At 38.5% G+C, this 20,649-nt stretch overlaps 1 protein-coding gene across 2 annotated transcripts in view; it reads right to left on the minus strand.

Moving 5' to 3' along the window:
* HSDL2 (hydroxysteroid dehydrogenase like 2) overlaps positions 1-20,649 on the minus strand; it is a 63,095-nt gene that overhangs the window by 33,811 nt on the left and 8,635 nt on the right. For both annotated transcript variants that reach the window (XM_025888353.2, XM_073876536.1), the window contains exons 2-6: positions 13,971-14,134; positions 12,684-12,782; positions 8,503-8,617; positions 2,131-2,234; positions 1,341-1,439 (exon numbers count right to left, since the gene is read on the minus strand). In XM_025888353.2, coding sequence (XP_025744138.1) covers positions 1,341-1,439; positions 2,131-2,234; positions 8,503-8,617; positions 12,684-12,782; positions 13,971-14,134 — 581 coding nt within the window. The remainder of the gene's footprint in view (positions 1-1,340; positions 1,440-2,130; positions 2,235-8,502; positions 8,618-12,683; positions 12,783-13,970; positions 14,135-20,649) is intronic.

Raw genomic sequence — 20,649 nt, forward strand, 5'->3', positions numbered from 1 at the left:
CCCATGTCTGGCTCCCTGCTCCGCAGGAAGCCTGCTTCTCCCTCTCCCACTCCCCCTGCTTATGTTCCCTCTCTTGCTGTGTCTCTGTCAAATAAATAAAATCTTAAAAAAAAAAAAAAAAGGAAAAGACCTTGTTTTTCAAGAAATCAGTGGCAAGGAAAAAAAAAATTAAAAGTGTTAACTACTATATATGAAAAACATATCACACAAATATGATGTGTGAAACTTGTTTATATCCTGATTTGAATAAACCAACTGTGGAGAAAGTATTTGAGACACATGGAAAGAGCTAAAGAGTATAATGCTTAGCAAAATAAGTCAGTCAAAGAAAGACAAATACCATATGATCTCACTCATATGTGGAATTTAAGAAGCAAAACAAATGAGCAAAAGAATAAAAAAGAAACAAACCAAGAAACAGACTCTTATTTGACAGAGAGTGAGAGCGAGGGAGCACAAGCAGGGGGAGGGGCAGAGAGAGAGGGAGAAGCAGGCTCCCTGCTGAGCTTGATCCCAGGATCGATCATGATCCAAGCCAAAGGCAGACGCTTAACCGACTGAGCCACCCAGGTGCCCAAAAAACAGACTCTTGAGTATAGAGAACAAACTGACAGTTACTAAAGGGGAGGTGGGTAGAGGGATGGGTGAAATCGATGAAGGGGATTAAGTGTACACTTATCTGGATGAGCACTGAGTAACATAGAGAATTGTTTAGTCACTGTATTGCACACCTGAAATTAATATAGCAATGAATGTTAACTATACTGGAATTAAAATAAAAAATTTAATTTAAATAAAAATGGTAGGTGGTTGTCTATAATTTTAATATCCAGAAGCACTTCTATACCCTAGCCCCAAACAGAAAATATAATTTTTAAAAAATATACCATCTAGTATTGTGGCTGCCCCAAGATGAGACTATTAGAATACTTTTCCTTCCCCAATCTTCCCATGCTCATATAAGCCCTTCAGAATTCAATTACTTCCATATTTCACCCTTCCCCAACTTCTAAGTTTAAAAAGAGAGTTTAGGGGTGCCTGGGTGTTACAGTTGGTTGAGTGTCTGACTCTTGATTTTTGGCTCAGGTCACGATCTCAGTGTCATGAGATCAAGCCCCAAGTCTCTCTCCTGCTCCCTCTCCCTCTGCCCCCCAACCACCCCTGCCCCATGCTCGCTCGTGCAGGCTGGCTCTCATGCGCATGCTCTCCCTCTCTCTTAAAAAAAAAAAAAAAGTTTAATTTGTTTCCCACCTCAACCTACCTACCCAAGATGTATCTCAAAAGTGTCAAGGACAATAAATGAGATCCAATAACTGGATTTTTTTAAAAAAAATACATACCTGTTTTAGGCCATAATGCATTGACTGCAATTTCACCCTTAAATTCTTCTGCCATTCCAAGCACACACATAGACATACCATACTTAGCAATGGTATAAGCTGAAAGAAACCACAAAGAATAGTGCTTAATTAAGAAACAACTTTGCGAGTATAAATAACCACTTTCTAGGGCTATACTGCTAGTAAAACAAGAACAAAAAGTTGCAGATTTGCTAACCTAGTCAATTAAAACAGAACTTCTTTCAGTTTTGCCTTTGGCTTTCTATTCTAATTACCTGTCCAAATTTTAGTGAATTATGTACAAAGGAGGAGTAAGTACCTGATGTAACTATTTTAAAGGAGGCACCTCTACATAAATCTTGTAATTTAATGCATACTCAACCCCAAATCATTAGTTTGCTGTGAAAGAAAAAGTACTTCATAGTTTCTAACCAACTTTATTGAAGACTAAGTTATATACAATAAAACACACCCACTGAGACTTGAGGGAGCTTTCTGGAATGATGGAAATCCATATCTTGATTTGGCTATTGGTTATACAGATGTATACATTTGTCAAAACTCTTCAAACTGAACCATTAAAATCTGTGCATTTTACTGAACATAAATTATACCTCAATGTTTTAAATTACAGATAAAAGTTTAAGAATCTAGTTTCCAAAGTGCTATTGATTCTACATAGAAAATTTAATGTTGAATGCTATGTAAAAATTGTAATTACATCATAGAAACACTGATTTAATACAAAACAAATTAACCAAACAAACCATTCCCTTAACCTACCACCTACCACAGTGCTGTTTGAACCACAATGGATTTAGGTTCAGTGGTGGGCTGAGATTGAGGATATGAGCAATTTTACTCTTTTTCAAATAAGGAATACATGCTTTAGATCTGAAAGCAAAAGAAAACACATCAAGTTAATAGCTTTCTAACAACTTCCCCACTTCTCAAAATTATTTTATTTTTTCATTTTTAAAGATTTTATTTATTTGAGAGATAGAGAACATACACGAGAGCAGAGGGACAGAGGGAGAAAGAGAATCTCAAGCAGACTCCCTGCTGAGCAAAGAGCCTGATGCAGGGCTCGATCTTACAATCCTGGGATCATGACCTGAGCCAAAATCAAGAGTTGGACGTTTAACCCAGTGAGCCACCCAGGCATTCCTAAAATTATATTTTAAAGTACTTCTACAAAGCAACTAAACTTGGTCAGGAATATGTAGGGTACTTTTGTTTGTGTTTACTTTTTTAAAATGCAGGTAGGAAAAGCAATTAATTTTCATTTTCTGAAACTTTGCTTAGTGGCCTGACAAAATGATCTGCTTGATGAAAATATCAAATCCTTGCCATATTAGTCTTAAATCCAACTGAAGCTATCCTCAACTACATCCTTTCAATTCTTCCCACCCAACACACACACAAATACACACACACACACACGCATAATTTTCAGCAAGTTAATGTCCTTGCTAGCCAGCACAGGCAACACTATGGTAAAGAACATGGTGCTCAAGTCAGACAGACCAGGGCTCAAATCCTTTTTCTTCCCCTTCATTGTGTGATCTTAGGCAAAATACATTCTCAGTTTTCTCACTTGTAAGTGTTGGTAATACCTGCTACCATCTAGGACTGACCCAGGGGTTAAAATGAGATGATAAATATGCAACACTTTGAACAGTGCATATGTTAAACATGAAATAAACAACCGCTATTATTAGTATTATGTATGCCGATTTATTTCATCTTAGTAGGTGTGGTATTCCTACTACGCAGGAACTGTAATTTAATAACACAACTCCCAAAATATTCCCAAATTTAATTTGCACCAATATGCAATGCAGTATGCCTTTGGGAGGAATATTTAGTTTTTATGTTTTTTAAAAAACTGTCCAAAAAGGTAGGCAATTTATTTTTTAAAAAAACTCAGGTTCAATATTTTTAATTTATTAATGATTAAGCTACACTGTGTTATTAAGCTATAACATACACGTAGCTTAAAGCTGTATAGCTTTTAGTTTTATTTCACATTCAATAATTTCTAGGACTTTGAACTAGTTGATTCTTGTCAGTTTTTTTAATTAACTAATGTACAACATTCTTATTACCATCTGCAACGTCTGTTCAGGTCTAGGAATCAAATATAATCAATATCACTAACGGGTTTTATACATATTGTTTTTCCTTTCCAAAAGTGCTTCACTTTCATGGGGGTGAGTGGGGAGGGGCAAACAATATTACAGCTGATATTCATTAAAACAATGAAGATGCACCTCAAAATCTGAACAGGAAAAACCAAATCTATTCCAGGCAATAAGACCATGACTACATTTCACATGCAAGGAAAGAGCTTATTTCATTTACATTATAAACATGAGCTTCTCCTTTGATCTATTAGATAAAACCTTTCCACCTGCACTTTGCCTGCCTGGCCCTCAGCATTACTAATCCTAAATCAGCTGCATTTTTTACAGCAACATGCTCTATCTTCTATGTTAAAGACTATTAGCACCACACTTAAATACTAACACCTCCAGCTTAATAAAATAGTTAAGCTTACTGAAAACTTACTGTGTGCTAGGCACTGCCCTTATTACTCTTACATGAATTATGTTATTTAATTAGGGTTACAAGCTCAAACGCCCCATAGGCATTTGAGTAAATGAATAAAGTGAGCTGTGTATAGGAAAGAAAAATTAACTGTTCAGAAATACAATTAAACTTTACTACTGAATTTCTATAAGCATTACACTGGAGATTACATATTTAAAACTTTTATTAAAAATACAAATTAAGGATTTGCCTTCTACCTCATCTCTGCCTTCCAACCCTGTTTCTACAAACCTGTGATACGAGTCACAGGCCACAGGGCCCTAGGTGCCAGGGATCAGGAAACAGCTCTAGATCCTTGCTGAAACCTCCAAACAGGTCAGTTCTTTGGGCCTTGTCCCCACTCTCTCCCTGACGATATTTCTCAGACTTGCCTGAGAAAACAATCTATACTTTCCTTCCACTAATAAATGAGTGTCACTAGGGCGCCTGGGTGGCTCAGTCGTTGGGCGTCTGCCTTCGGCTCGGGTCATGGTCCCAGGGTCCTGGGATCGAGTTCCGCATCGGGCTCCCTGCTCCGCGGGAAGCCTGCTTCTCCCTCTCCTACTCCCCCTGCTTGTGTTCCTGCTCTTGCTGTGTCTCTCTCTGTCAAATAAATAAAATCTTTAATGAATAAATAAATAAATAAATAAATAAATGAGTGTCACTAAATAAAAAACAAAATTAAAATTAAAATGGAAATGTTTCATTATCAATTTTCTCTTTTATAACTTATAACTTCCACAGAGGGCCAAAAACCTGACACCTTTTCTTTGGTCCAAAGGTCAGTATCGGGTCTTTCATTTGGCATTGCAATATGCCTTTAACTGGGAAAAATATTTAGTATTATTTTAAAAAATAGCTGCCCCCCCAAAATAAATAAATAAATAAATAAAAAATAAATAAAAAATAAATAATAAAAAATAAATAAATAAATAAATAAATAATTAATAGCTAGCTAGCTAGCTGTTCCAGGGGCACCTGGCTGGCTCAGTCAGTAGAGCATGCAACTTGATCTCAGGGTCATGAGTTCAAGCCCCACGTTGGGCATGGAGCCTACTTTAAAAAAGTAAATAAATAAAATAAAGTAAAATAAAATAATAGCTGTCCCTAAATGTAGGAACTTTCAACAATGAATAGAATCTTTGCTTTAAAAAAGGGTTTTTATTTTAGTGTATCTCTTCCTGAGATATTTGTAGATGTGCTATTCCAATGTACTCATATTTAGTTTTTAGTACGTTAGTGCCCTATGGCTCATATGTTCCATCTGTAGTTCTCCAACTACACAAGTAGTATTCATTGAGAAAGGTACCTGAACAAGGTTAGTTCATTTTCTCACAGTTTGAAATCAGGGTTTTTTTTGCTTTGTTTTGAACTGAACCTTCAAATCTATAATTGCAGGAACGTAGTTTAAACCATCAGTTTCATTTTTGGAAAAGGATCATGGTATAGGAAAGGGGCCAGGTTGTTCTTGCCAAATGGGTTTTCCAAAGACATAATTTCACAAGGAATGAGCAATGAGAGTCAGACATTTGTGTTTACGTTAGTCATAATGTCGACTGATAAAGTTAAGTCTTTCATCCAATCTTTGTATGGGAATTGAGCTGGGAATTCTCTCATGGGTGGCAAAAAAACAGTTGATTTCTTTCAAATTAAAACCAAAATCTCAGGGCACCTGGGTGGTTTAGTCGGTTAAGCCTCTGCCTTCGGCTCAGGTCATGATCTCGGGGCTCAGGGATCGAGCCCCCCATTGGGCTCCCTGCTCAGTGGGGAGTCTGCTTCTCCCTCTCCCTCTGCCCCTATTCATTCTCTCTCTCTCTCTCTCACACACACACACTCGCTCACTCTCTCAAATAAATAAATAAAATCTTAAAAAACAAACAAAATCTCTTCAACAATACACCATAGCCACATAATCTTGTCACAGAGCAGACTATCATGTTTGTAGTCCACATTTGTAAAGCACATAACTGTGGTTTAAAGCATGGAAGTGTGTTTAGTTCTTAACGTTCATAACACAGTGCATCTTTAACTTTTTAGCAAGAGCAATTCCTAATGAACAATATGATGAACAAAATTATTTTCTGCATCTCTGTGAAACATTTCTACATTAGTTTAATAAGTTTAAAGCTAACCCTGACCATTCATTACAGCTTAAAGTTAACACTGACCATTGCAACAGCACTGTCCATAGTTATGGTTACTACAATTTTGACATATCTATATTAAACCTCCTAAGCTGTTTCTCAACACTTAACAAGTCATTTCCATGTTCATGTCATGGGTACCGGTCTAACAGTTTTTTTAACCACATCAAAATTCTCCTGACACCTTAAGTAAATAAAACTTGGTGAGTAGAATATTTATATCCTTGGCTTCATCATCTACAATCGAAACTGCCACAAATGATTTAACTTTTCACAAATCGTGTCCCTCTAAGCCTTAATTCAACATGCTGAGCAACAGTATTCCTGCTTAGGTTTATATTTTTAAATGCTTGTTTAAATGAGTGTTTATATTTAATCAAAATTCTTTCACAAGTTACCATCTGTAAAAGATCTTGAGGCCCAGATAATTTCTTCATGTAACACATGACTGTAACACAGAGCAGTACTGCTTGTTTTATTTGAAAATAAACACAAATCCTATTGAAGTCTTAGTCCTTTTTCTATGTAAGTTTTTCACCCAGTTTTTTCTGTGTTTGCCATAGTTCTTACCATGGTTTGACTCACTGTGGTTTCCATTCAATAGAGATGTACTTTACATACTGAATTAATAGAAATATGCTCCACATCTATAAAGAAGTAGGCTCTCACTAATTTTACTTGAACATATGGCTCTCTTGGCATATGTCTCATTTTCCCACTTCAGACAGACACATGGGTATGAGAAATATTTTACTTCCCTCTTTAAGAAAAATAGCAGGGCAAGCACACAAGATAAAAATGGCAACCTTTTAGCCTGTCCTCAGTTTCAGGTGTCTATGAATCACACCGTAATGTAACAAAAGGCCAAGGCTAATGTCTCTTAATGAGGCAGTTGACACTCTGCCACTCAGCTACAGCAACTAACTGTTGCCATACGGGTATGCTGTGACCAGATTTTCCAATTTCTTTTTTTTTTTTTTTTAAAGATTTTATTTATTTATTTGAGAGAGAGAGAATGAGAGATAGAGAGCATGAGAGGGAAGAGGGTCAGAGGGAGAAGCAGACTCCCTGCTGAGCAGGGAGCCCGATGCGGGACTCGATCCCGGGACCCCAGGATCATGACCCAAGCCGAAGGCAGTTGCTTAACCAACTGAGCCACCCAGGCGCCCCAGATTTTCCGATTTCAAGAGAAGCCAGAAATCTGGATTTTTGTGTAAATCTGATCTTTTTCATATGTGTAACTAATAAAACTCTGAGCTAATAAAGGAGCTAATAGAAACATTGTTTTACAGGGTCAGGGCCCAGTTTTGCAGACCCAACAAAATGTATCTCTAAGAGAAAAGTTCCAGATTAACAACAAATTTTATATTTAACTCTCACGACCAATCCTACAACATACTTCACATCCCCACTTTACAAATAAGGAAAGAGAATCTGCAAGAAGTTAAGTTACTTGCACAAAGTCATGAGATAGCACATACTCAAGGGAGTCTAACTCCAAAGCCCAAGGTCCCTAATTGGTCTTAACCGATTTTATGTATAACCATAAGGCACATACGTATAAGATACATGTGAGGCGACAAACAAGTTCTATGCTATCTCTCTTTACACCCACATGAAAAAGTGATAGACCTGAGGGTAAATAAACAGATAAAAGGGGCTCCTGGATGGCTCAGTCGTTAGGCGTCTGCCTTCGGCTCAGGTCATGATCCCAGGGTCCTGGGATCGAGCCCCGCTTCAGGCTCCCTGCTCTGCGGGGAAGCCTGCTTCTCCCTCTCCCACTCCCCCTGCTTGTGTTCCCTCTCTTGCTGTGTCTCTCTCTGTTAAATAACTAAATAAAATCTTTAAAATAAATAAATAAATAAACAGATAAAAAATGGACAAACAAGAGTGGACTGTCTGACCGATCCAGAACAGATCACGACTACATTTGGTTTCATTCTGTATTCTGTATTCCCCCAGATAGCATTAACCTTTTGTTACATTAAAATGGGATCCACAGACACCTGAAACTAATGTAACACTTATGTTAACTATACTGGAATTAAAATTAAAAAACTTAATAAAAATGGAAAAAAATGTGATTCCTAATGAGCTTCCTATGATTTACATAACTCTAACCAGTGTTTTTCAGAGAAAGGAAAGACTATTGCTGATTTGAATAATAAGAATTGGCATGCATGTATCTATTTATTCATACAAATGTCTGAAAATGCTGGAGCTATACTTTAGACTTTATTAGGTTCACAGAGAAAGGGAGCTCTGAATAAAACTATTTAAAATATCATTTATTGACTTGGAGCACTTTTTAGGCCTTTATAACAACTTCCTAGGTTTTAAACTGTATTGCTAATCTGGTTCAAATCTATTTACAACTAGTTCTCTGAGAACACATTGCAAGGTTCTCCCCAACCACTGTAACTTACGTCAGAAAGGTGCCTCTGGTGTTGACATTCATCATCAAATCCACTCTTTTTGTAGGTGTTTCCAATGTGTTGGTCAAGCTAATAGCACTGGCATTATTCACCAAAATATCAATTCCTGTTTTCAAATAATCAACTTCCCATTAATGTAATTTAAACTTTACAACAAAAAGAAATAAAAACATTTAGTCTATATAGTTGGACCCTAAGTTGGTTCACAAATACCTCTTTTAGGTTAAATGACTGACAATACACCAATGCAAGACTTGATAGCTGTGTCAAAACACCCAAATGATTTTCACTGGCACAATGGAGAAGGCCAATCGCCAGAGCTCCACGTGAAACTACAAGGCGGCTTGGTCCTCAGGGGTTTGTAGCTTCCATTCCTATTTGTTCTCTTACCTCCCAGTCTTCCCTCTTTGTCTCCATGAACCTCAGGTTAACTGCCTTAAAGTTTTCCCTTCTCTCTAGCATCTTTCCAAGGCCCTCCTTCCAAGCTCACTAGTCTCCCTTCTAAGAGCCTTACTTTAATAAAAGAGGTCTTTCCTGGTCTTGGGAACTGGGGAAGGAGAAAAGACCTAGAGTGAATTTTCAATTCTAGGCAAATCATCAAAGTATATCAAGTTTGTTTTAGTAATTCATACACAAAATTAACCTAGAATAATGATTATGTACATTCTGTCCAGTCCCTCTATATGTAACATATCTTGTTTACAAGTTTAGTTAAGTAATGTTAAATGAAAATCGTAAAATACAAAAGTATCTTAAACACTTCTCTGGTTCTACATGATTCATAATTCCTTTTAAAGGGCACTTAATATTCAGTTAAATAGAATCATCACAACTTCTACTACTGCCGGCTTAGACTGTTGCAACAGACATTTTTTGTTACCCTCTTTATTATGCCCCTCTCTCACAGTATGTGGATAATGTCTTAAATAAGGCTATTATACTCACTAAAACATTTTAGTCATAAGCACCTTTTCTTCATATATAGTAGCATAAAATCTTGATCACATCCTCATTCCTCAGTTTCTATATTCTTTTTTTTTTTTTTTAATAAACTCTGTGTTGCTAATGTTTTCTTAAAATGCGTCCTTAGGATAACTTTGGATTCAACCATATTACATTTTATAGCTTCATTATAATAAAACTCAAGTAAGTCATCCATATATCTGAGACAAGTTCTAGACCCTGTGACTACCAACCTTCTAGGATGAACGTAATGATGGTTGCCTTCACAAGGCAAAGACCTGTGAAAAGAATTTTTAAAATCTAGGACATACTTGTCAATCCACAAAGCTATGAGCTGCTCAGCCACATCACTGAAAGATAATCAGCAAGTGGCTATGCCACATAAGGCACTCTGCTAGGGCCTATGAGGTAAGAAAGATGATACTCACTAAAGAAGCCAGGTGGGAGCAAAGCGAATTGAAAGAAGGTCTGAGTGAGAGGCTGGGCTGATTGGTATATACACCACCCTGTGTAGAATCACCCTCTTCAGAGAGATGAAGCTAGTAAGGGCTGATCCAATCAATAGATTCCTTAAGCAAATTCAGACTTTATTGACTTTATCTCTCTCACTATGTGATAACAAGTGACAAGTATGTTAGCAGAGCAAACTTCTGGGCCCAAAAGCAAAGAAAGTAGATGAGAAATGAGGATATACTGACATGGTAAATTATGTTTGACTTGCCAGTGATAAAGAAAAAAATAGCTTCAATTAAGAGGTAGGTTAAAATTTCAAACTCAGATGGCCCAAATTAAAATGGATCAGGGAATAATAGTGAAAAATAATGCACAAGCAGGTGTGTGTGTGTGTGTGTGTGTGTGTGTGTGTGTGTGTGTGTGTATCCATATATATATATATATACCCGCTGAAAAAAAAAGTTAGCAGGAAAGAATGATTCTGTAGTTTATGAAATAGCATAATTTACTCAGGCCTGGAAAACTCTGAAGGTGAAGGAAGGCAAGGTGATAGGGAGCACCCTGTGGCAGAGAACCCTGAGGGTACAGGTTTGAAAGCATTAACAACTTTGTTAAAAGGACAATTCTCTAGCAGAGAGAAATATCAGGAAAAGGTAAAGTTTTCCCAAAAGGCAGAATTCAAAGGCCTACAGAATTCCAAAACAGAAGGCCACAATAGTAGGAACCACAGTATGGAACTAAAACCAAACAAACAAAAAATAAAAGCTTGGCATCTTTGTGGAAAAAGAGTACAGAGGGAAAGAAAAAAAAAAAAGGAGCAGCTTATGAATCATCTCTTATAAAGGTGGCATCCTTAATAATTATGAGAGAGTGGCAGCTGAGTATAACAGAGTTCCCTCTTCATTGTGCATTGTTACGCCAGGAAAGCAGAAACTGATGGGTAAAAGGAAAGCAAAAAACCTGAAATACATCCAAGTGGATACTAAGGAGAAGGAAAGGAAATCTTAAGAAAGACTTCAAAATAGAGGTAACTCCATTGCCAATCTGTAAATTTATCAAGAAGATAAAAGTGTTTCAGATGCCTCTCTCAAATAAAGCAGGGGCAGGGCCTGGGTGGTGAAGTCCTTTGAGCATCCGACTTGGTTTTGGCTCAGTCTGATCTCGGGGTTATGAGATTGAGCCCGTGCCGGGCTGTGCGCTCAGCGGGAGTCCGCTTCGGTTTCTCTCTCCCTCTTCCTCTGTCCCTCCTCACTGCGTCCACACGAGCACAAACTTTCTCTCTCACTCTCAGATAAATAAATCTTAAAAAAAAAGTAGCAAAATATACTGGAAGATTTTTTTTTCCCCTCAAAGGTATTGAAAACATATCCTCTTAATTGAAAATTAAACTCTGTGCTCCAGTCCTTTATAACATAGTGCTTGGCACTGAAGGTTATAAGCATAAGCCATGCTAACAATAAAATACTACCTTTCTTCCCATTGGTCATTATCTTTTACATGTACATATATACAGTCTCTGGAATATTATGGGGGGAGTAGGGAAGCGTGGTAATGGTTTGGGCAGGATTTGGACATGGCCAGGTGCCTTGCTATAATACCATCAAAGCTTTAGCTCAACCTCTAACATCTGCCTTCTAGGAGTTTATGAACTAATTGAGGAAAAAAAAATACTAAGATCTAAAGTAGTACAACAGAGGCACCCAAGGGGCTCAGTTGGTTAAGTGTCCCACTCTTGGTTTAGGCTCAGGTCATGATCTCAGGGCTGTGAGGTCGAACTCGGTGTCAGGCTCCATGCTCGGTGGGGAGTCTACCTGAGATTCTTGCCCTCTGCTCCCCCCACCCCCACTCTCTCTATCTCTAAGATAAAATTAATCTTAAAAAAAAAAATAACGTAGTACAAGATAAGGATCAAAGGAATGTTTTGGAATTCAGAGAAGGAAAAATACACTTCTAATTGGTTGGCATGGTGAGGAAATTGGCTTCATGAAGGAGATGAGATTTAACCACAGAAAGGTGGGATTTCAAAAGATACAGAGAAGGGAGGATTTCAGGTAGGACTGGAGATAGAAAGGTGGGCCCTGGAGAAGCCTCAGGATGGGGAAGAGAAAAAGTTAAGAGGCAAAAACTTCAAGGCAAGGATTTGGAAGTAAACTATTTGGGAAAGAATAAAGTGTTTATACTGGGGCATAGAAAAACGACGGAACCAAAAAAAGTCTGTTGAGATCAGAATGTGAAATATCCTGAATGCCAGTAAGTTAGCTATACTTAATCCAATAAATATCAAAAGTCATCAAATGATGGCTACATTAATTGAGGAGAGGCAAGAGGATGCGATCTGGGAAACTAGTTAGATATAAGATTGTCAAGGGCCTAACTTTATAGATGTGCTATATCATTCAAAATAACTTTTAACAATAAAAAAGTCATCTGATGGTTTTAAGCTGCGTTTCTACATAAATGAATACTCATATCTGGTTATACTCCAGAGACTTAGGAAATTTACAAAAATTTTTTTAATTCAAATTACAGTTATTAAGCGTCTGCCTTCGGCTCAGGTCATGATCCCAGGGTCCTGGGGTCGAACCCCACATCAGGCTCTCTGCTCAGCGGGAAGCCTGTTTCTCCCTCTCCCACTCCCCCTGCTTGTGTTACCTCTCTCGCTGTGTCTCTCTCTGTCAAATAAATAAATAAAACCTAAAAAAAAAAACAAATTATAGTTACAATATTCAATAATTATTTCAGAATTAAGGCACTACCTCCAAATCGCTCCACTGCTTTCTCCACTGCATTACTGATTTGCTGTTCATCTCTCACATCAACAGCGCATGGCAAGGCCTTTCCTCCAGCTGCTTCAACTACAAACGATAAACAAACAAAAAAGCATTGAGACATTCAAATACTAAACTTTTCATTCTGATATGAATCAAAAGAAATAAGTACCCTATTTTCAGAAAATCAATATAAATAACTATGTTCTTGTAACTACTAGTGGCTCCACCCTACAGTAGGACAGACAAACCGACATCCAGCTTCCAAGTAGAGAGACCAACTCTATTAAAAAACAAAAAAAGTGTGGGTAGGGAGCGGGGGAGAAGCGCCTGGGTGGCTCAGCTGGTTGAGCGTCCAGCTCTTGGTTTCAGCTGGGGTCATGGGACTGAGCCCTGCTTGGGCTCAGTACTCAGCAGGGAGTCTACTTGAGGATTCTCCCCCCGACCCACCACTCTTGAGTGCACATGCATGCTCTCTCTCTAAAATAAATAAATAAATATTTAAAAAAAAAAAGGTAATTTAAAAAAATTCTATTAAAAAGAAAAAAAAGAATTTAAAAAACCTTCATTATGAAAAAATTCAAGAAATAGACAAAAATATAAAGAATAGTATAATAAACTACGATGAATCTATCACCTATCTTCAATGATTGTTAATGCTCTGCCAGCTGTTTAATTTTTCTACCCCCAATCCTGTTTTTGGCTGGCGAGTATTTTAAAACAAATCTCAGGCATCATCTCATTCATAAATACCTCATATATGTTCCCCTAACATAACCATAATGCTATTACAATGCTATTAACATGACTAACAAAACTGGCAATATTCACTGAAGTTGAATTTTAAGCCCTCCCTCCTGATATCGTGCCTAGCACAATGCCTTGAATAGAAGCACTCAATAGTTATTTGTGAACTGCAAGTATAAAGATAATGAGTTTCAAATGGCACAGAGAATAAATAACATGGAGAACTTTTCAAAGTGTTCACATCATCTACCTCTCATTTCCACTCCCCCATTCTTTGCACAGATCCAAGAACCACTGCCCTCAAGAGACATGATTTTTAAGGGGAGTCTCTCATACCATACAAAAGTGCTGGGAAAAAAAAACAGTTCCTAAATCACTGCCCTAAGGTGACAAAATATTTCTTTAACCAGATAAAATTATTTTTAGAGTAGCTTTCAAATAGCTAGAATTAAACTCTCCAGCAAATTCTCTACGTATCGAAACCATGGTTAAAACATTTCATGAAATGGCATCATCCCATTCACTCACTCTCTTCAGCAGCAGTAAAGATTGTGCCTGGAAGTTTGGGGTTTACATGGGTGGTCTTCGCAGCAATGACAATGTTTGCTCCGTCCCGTGCTGCTTTCAATGCAATAGCTTTACCGATGCCACGGCTTGCACCTGTGATAAAAACTGTACATCCTGCTAGCCTCCTACGACAGAACAAATAATGACCTTATAAGAAACCTCAATGTTTCATTTACTTATTAGGAACAGGAACTTCTGCATATTTTCACAATATATATGTTTCCTCCTCTAAAATTTTCCCTAGGGGCGCCTGGGTGGCTCAGTTGGTTAAGCATCTGCCTTTGGCTCAGGTCATGACCTCAGGGTCCTGGGATGGAGCCCTGCATCGGGCTCCCTGCTTGGTGGGGAGTCTGCTTCTCCCTCTGCCCCTCACCCCCCTGCTCGTGGTCCCACTCTCTCTAACAAATAAATAAAATCTTTAAAATAAATAAATAAAATAAATAAACAAATAAAATCTTCTCTAAACCGGGGCACCTGGGTGGCTCAGTCAGTTGAGCATCTGCCTTCAGCTCAGGTGGTGGTCTCGGGTCCTGGGATCAAGCCCAAGACGGGCTCCCTGTTCTTCCTCTCCCTCTGCTCCGCACCCCATCCCCGCTCATGCTCTCTCTCAAATAAATAAAATCTTTAAAAACATAAAAACAAACTTTCTCCATTCCTTCCTCCCTCCCTCCCTGAAAGCTAATAGCTCTGTGATACTGCCATTGCACAATGATTTATAAATTATTACAACTGCAGTTGGCCAGTCTTGTTCTGATTTGGCAAACAAAATCTGGCTAGATAAAAAGTAAACCGTTTTTTTTTTTTTAAAGATTTTATTCATTTATTTGAAAGACAGAATGAGTGAAAGAAAGAGTTATGAGCAGGGCAGGGGGGTGGCGTGCAAGGGAGAAGCAGGCTCCCCTGCCGAGCAGGAAGGCCGACATGGGGCTCGACCCCAGGTCCCTGCCATCATGGCCTGAGCTGAAGGCAGTCGCTTAACTGACTGAGCCACCCAGGCGCCCCCAGATAAAAAGTAAATCTTAACAAGAAATGAGGAATTAATAAACTATACACACATGTATTTTTTCCCCACAGAAAAAGTGTTAACAAAGCTTATTTTGAGTGACACGATTATGAATAAATTTTATCACATTCTTTATACTTTTCAGGCTTTTTCAAATTTTCTACAATGAATACATACCACTTAAAAGAAATTATCTAAAAGCAAATCATTGCATAACAGATGCTCATCATTGCTTATAGTAGCCAGATTGGGAAAAATGTAAATGTCTATCAACTGATGAGTGGATAAATAAATTGCAGTATATCTATACAGTGAAATATATTCAACAATAAAAAGGAAGTACTGATCCATGCTACATGGATGAACCTTGAAAACATTATGCAAAGTGAAAGAAGCCAGTCACAAAAGACCATACATTGTATGATTGCATTTATATGAAATGTCCAGAATAGGCAAATTTATTGAGACACAAGGATAGTGGTTGCCTAGGGGTGCAGGGGTAGGATTTGATAGCTGAGAGGTGTGGGGTCTCTCTTCAAGATGATGAAAAGGTTTTAAAATTGATTGTGGTGGGGCGCCTGGGTGGCTCAGTTGGTTAAGCATCTGACTTCTGATCTCAGCTCAGGTCTTAAATCTCAGGGTTGTGAGTTCAAGCCCCATGTTGGGCTGCCTGCTGGGTGTAGAGCCTACTTAAAAAAAAAAAAAAAAAAGGGCGCCTGGGTGGCTCAGCTGGTTAAGCGACTGCCTTCGGCTCAGGTCATGGTCCTGGAGTCCTGGGATTGAGTCCCGCATCGGGCTCCCTGCTCGATGGGGAGTCTGCTTCTCCCTCTGACCCTCTTCCCTCTCATGCTCTCTATCTCTCATTCTCTCTCTCAAATAAATAAATAAAATCTTTAAAAAAAAAAAAGCTTGTCGAAGGAGAAGGATAAAGAGAATACAGTGAAAGTGACAATGGCAAAGAGAAAAGGGGACAGTAGCCAGATAAACAGACTTGTTAGCAAAAAAGAACATAAGGTCTCTGCCAAGATCTATAGGATTTACACTCTAGAAAAGGTCAGAAGTGAACATGGGGAAGGGTTTTAAAATAAGAAATAATTATTTTGGTAGGAAAGAAGGGAGTGGAGAAGAGGTGAAGAGGAACAGAGTATTACCAACATTCCAGAAGCACCAGTCTATTCCTCTAATTCTATCCTCCTTCTTCCTCTCCTACCCCACAAAGTAACAACTAGTTTACATATGATTACTCATGCCCCTGTTTTTTACTATTCCCAATGCCAACACATCTATGCCTAAGCCAAGAGCCAAATCGGACCCTCCATCTATTTGTGTATAGTCCTAAAGCTAAGAATAGTTTACAGGGCGCCTGGGTGGCTCAGTCGGTTAAGCGTCTGCCTTTGGCTCAGGTCATGATCCTGGAGTCCCGGAATCGAGTCCCGCATCGGGCTCCCTGCTTGGCGGGGAGTCTGCTTCTCCCTCGGACCCTCCCCCCTCTCATGTGCTCTCTCTCTCATTCTCACTCTCTCAAATAAATAAGTAAATAGAATCTTAAAAAAAAGGAATAGTTTACAGATGAGTATTTATGATCAATTTGATGATAGGAAACATTAATTTTTTTTAAGATTTTATTTATTTATTTAACAGAGGGACAGAGAGAGAACACAAGTAGGCAGAACAGCAGCAGAGGGAGAGGGAGAAGCAGGCTCCCCATTGAGCAGGGAGGCTGACCCAGGGCTCAAACCCAGGACCCTGGGATCATGACCTGAACTGAAGGCAGATGCTTAACCACTGAACCACCCAGGTGCCCAGGGAACACTAATTTTGAACCCCAATGAAGCCAAGCATTACCTCCCTGCTGTGTATTGAATTTTATCTACCAAAAGGATATGCTGAAGTCCTAACCTCTAGTACCTCAGAATGTGACCTTATTTGGAAACAGGATTGTTGCAGATGTCATTAGATACGATGAGGTCATATTGGCGTCGGGTGGGCCCTCAATCCAGTAGGACTGGAAATGAGGAGGGAAGACTACATGAAGACCCATATATAAGAATACCATGTGATGACAAAGGCAGAGATTGGAGTGATGCAAGCTAAGAATGCCAAGGACTGCTGGATGTCACCAGAAGCTTTCTCACACTGTGGAAGAGGCAAGGAAGAATTCTACCCAGAATTTCAGAGGGAGAATGGCCCAGGTGACGCCCTGATTTTAGACATCTAGCCTCCGGAACTGTAAGAGAATTAATTTATTTGCAGCCACTCAATTTGTGGTACTTTGTTATAGCAGCCCTAGGAAACTAATAAACCCTCTCTCTTCCCCCCAAAAAAGAATTTCATTCTTCTCATTGTATTGCCAAAAAATTGCACCTATTTTGAACTTCACTCATAAAAAATATTGTGGAAATTGGTTTCTCTCTTGTTATACATATGGCTCAAGTACATGTATATACTTATATATGTCATATATACATCTCATGCCTACATACTACCTCCAATTTTGCCTCTCGCCCATGAAGCCTAAAATATTTGCTATCTGGCCCTTTACAGGAAAAGCTTGCCTGGGGTGTGTGGCTGGTTCAACCAATAGAGCATGCAACTCTTGACCTTGGGGTCAGGAGTTCAAGCCTCATGTTGGGCATATAAATTACTTAAAAAAAACACGTTTAATTTTTGCTTAAATTTGAACTTTATATAATGGATTCATATAGTATGTTACTGTACAATTTGCTTTTTTACAAAATAGTGTGGAGATTTATCCATGTTGGTGCAGATAGCTACATTTATTTTAATTAATACATAATATCTACATATGAACATACTATAAATTATTTATTCATTCTACTATTTATACATTTGGGTGATGGTTTCCAGTTTTCTTTTTTTAAGATTTTATTTATTTATTTGAGATAGAGAGAGAGAGAGAGAGAGCATACACAAGCAGGGGGAGGGGCACAGGGAGAGAAAGAAGCTGACTCCCTGCTGAGCAGGGAGCCCAACATGGGGCTCAATCCTAGGACCCTGGAATCATGACCTGAGCCGAGGGCAGACCTTTAACCCACTGAGCCACCCAGGCATCCCTCTTTTTTTTCTATTATGAACAATATTGCTAAAAATATTCCTGTTCTGGGTGGCTCAGCCAGTTAAGTGTTTCCCTTTGCCTCAGGTCATGATCCCAGGGTCCTGGGATAGAATCCTGCATCAGGCTCCCTGCTCAGCAGGGAGTCTGCTTCTCCCTCTACCCCTCCCCTCTGCTCATGATCTCTCTCTCTCTCACGCACTCTCTCTCTCAGATAAATGAAATCTTTGAAAAAAATATTCTTGTTCACTTTTTCCAGTCACAGGTGCAAGAATTTCTCTAAGGCATATATACCTTCTGATGAAACTGCTGGATTATAGGGTACTGTTATAGATCAAACATGGCCACAAATCCTTTGGCATTCCTTCCATCAAGAGGAAGAATGTATTTTTCCTCTCCCCTTGAGTCTGGGTTAGCTTTATGACTTTTTTTGAGCAATATAATGTGATGGAAGTGATATTCTGAGATTTTCAACCCCATACTGTAAGATGGCTGGCAGCTTCCACTGTCTCTCTCTTGGTACCCAGATGCCATGATACAAAGTGGGACAGATTACCAAATGATGACCAGTCAAGTGAGAGAGGCCCTGGAGGGTGAGAGGCTGTCTAGGATGTTTCAGCCCCAGCCAAAGACTCAGCTAAATGCAACCATATGAATGAACTCAGCTTAGAGTATACAGAGCAGAAGAATCCAGTTTACCCACAACTGTGGATAATAAAAAAAAAAAAATCACTGTTGTTTAAACCATTATGCTTTGGAGTCATTTGTTAAACGGCAACAGGTAACTGAAACACACATTGAAGTTCAACTTTTCCAAATAATGCCAAACCTCTTTGCAAAGCAGTTAATAGTCCTACTAGCAGCAATATATGAAAGTTCCCATAGCTCCACGCTTCCCCAATACTTAATGTTAGATGTTTAAAATTTGTACCAATTTGGTAGATATGAAATGGTATCTCAGTGTTGTTTCAACTTAGATTTCCCTGATTACTAATAAGGCTAAAAATACTTTCATATGTTAACAGTCATGTTCTTTTTCTGTGTAATTTCTATTGTTTTGTTCATCTTAATATTCTTAATGATCCATAAATCATATATATTTAAAACTGTATAAATTAAATGTTATAAATATGTAAATATAAGTTATATACTACATATAAACTATGTAAGTATTTATATATTGGGGGACCTGTCTGGTTCTGTTAGAAGAGCATGACACTCTTAATCTTGGGGTCATAAGTTCAAGCCCCACGCTGGGTACAGAGATTGCTAAAAATAAACTTCACCAAAAAAGTATTCATGTATGGGGATGCCTGGATGGCTCAGTCGGTTATGTGTCTGCCTTCAGCTCAGGTCATGATTCCAAGGTCCTGGGATTGAGCCCCATGTTGGGCTCCCTGCTCTGTGGGGAGTCTGCTTCTCCCTCTGCCCCTCCCCCTGCTTGTGCTCTCTCTCTCAAATAAATAATTGATTTTAAAAAGTATTCACTTATGTAAATATACATTCATATAAATTTACATATTCAAATATATGCATTACATGTATCTATAAATCATATATACTTAAAATATCTTCTCATTTGTGGCTTGCCTTTTCACTATCTTTATACTATCTTTTTTTTTAAGATTATATTTATTTAAGAGAGAGAAAAAGCATGAGTGGAGGGAGGGGCAGAGGGAGAGGCAGAAGTCGACTCCCCACTGAGCAGGGAGCCAACATGGGGCTCCAACTCATGACCCCGAGATCATGACCTCAGATGCATAACTGACTGAGCCACAGAGGCGCCCCTATAATATCTTTTGATGAACAGAAATTCTTTATTTTCACGTAGAATTTATGAAACTTTTCTTTTACAGCCAATGTTTTTGGATTAAAAGAAAAATCCTTCCCTAACCACAACTGTATTAATTTGTCTTTCAAAAATTTTATGGTTTATCTTTTAAATTTTAGTCTTTAATGTACCTAGAATTAACTTTTATGTATGAAATGAAATAGGGATCCAATTACATTTTTTTCCAATATGGACAATCAACTGTCCCAGTCTGAAAAGCCCATCTTTCCTACAGATCTTCAATTTTAGCTTTGTCAAGATGAGTCTCCATAAATATAGAGCAGTTTCTAGGCTTTCTCTTCTGTCCCATTGGTCCACATGGATTGCACCATCTTAAGTGTAATAGCTTTATCAGTCTTTTTTTTTAAAGATTTTATTTATTTATTTGACAGAGAGAGAGACAGTGAGAGAGGGAACACAAGCAGGGGGAGTGGGAAAGGGAGAAGCAGGCTTCCTGCCGAGCAGGGAGCCCGATGTGGGGCTGAATCCCAGGACTCTGAGATCATGACCTGAGCCGAAGGCAGTTGCTTAACCAACTGAGCCACCCAGACGCCCCTAGCTTTATCAGTCTTAATAACTGGTAAGGCAAGTATTTTCAGTTTGTTCTTCCTTAAGAGTTTCTTGGCTATGCTTGGACCTTTGCTTTTCCACACATTATTTTAGAATCAGCTTGTCTGGGGCGCCTGGGTGGCTCAATTGTTAAGCATCTGCTTTTGGCTCGGGTCATGATTCC

This window comes from Callorhinus ursinus, unplaced genomic scaffold (assembly GCF_003265705.2).
Source record: "Callorhinus ursinus isolate GAN/ISIS: 27379988/994484 unplaced genomic scaffold, GSC_fseal_2.0 scaffold24, whole genome shotgun sequence".
NCBI lineage: Eukaryota > Metazoa > Chordata > Mammalia > Carnivora > Otariidae > Callorhinus > Callorhinus ursinus.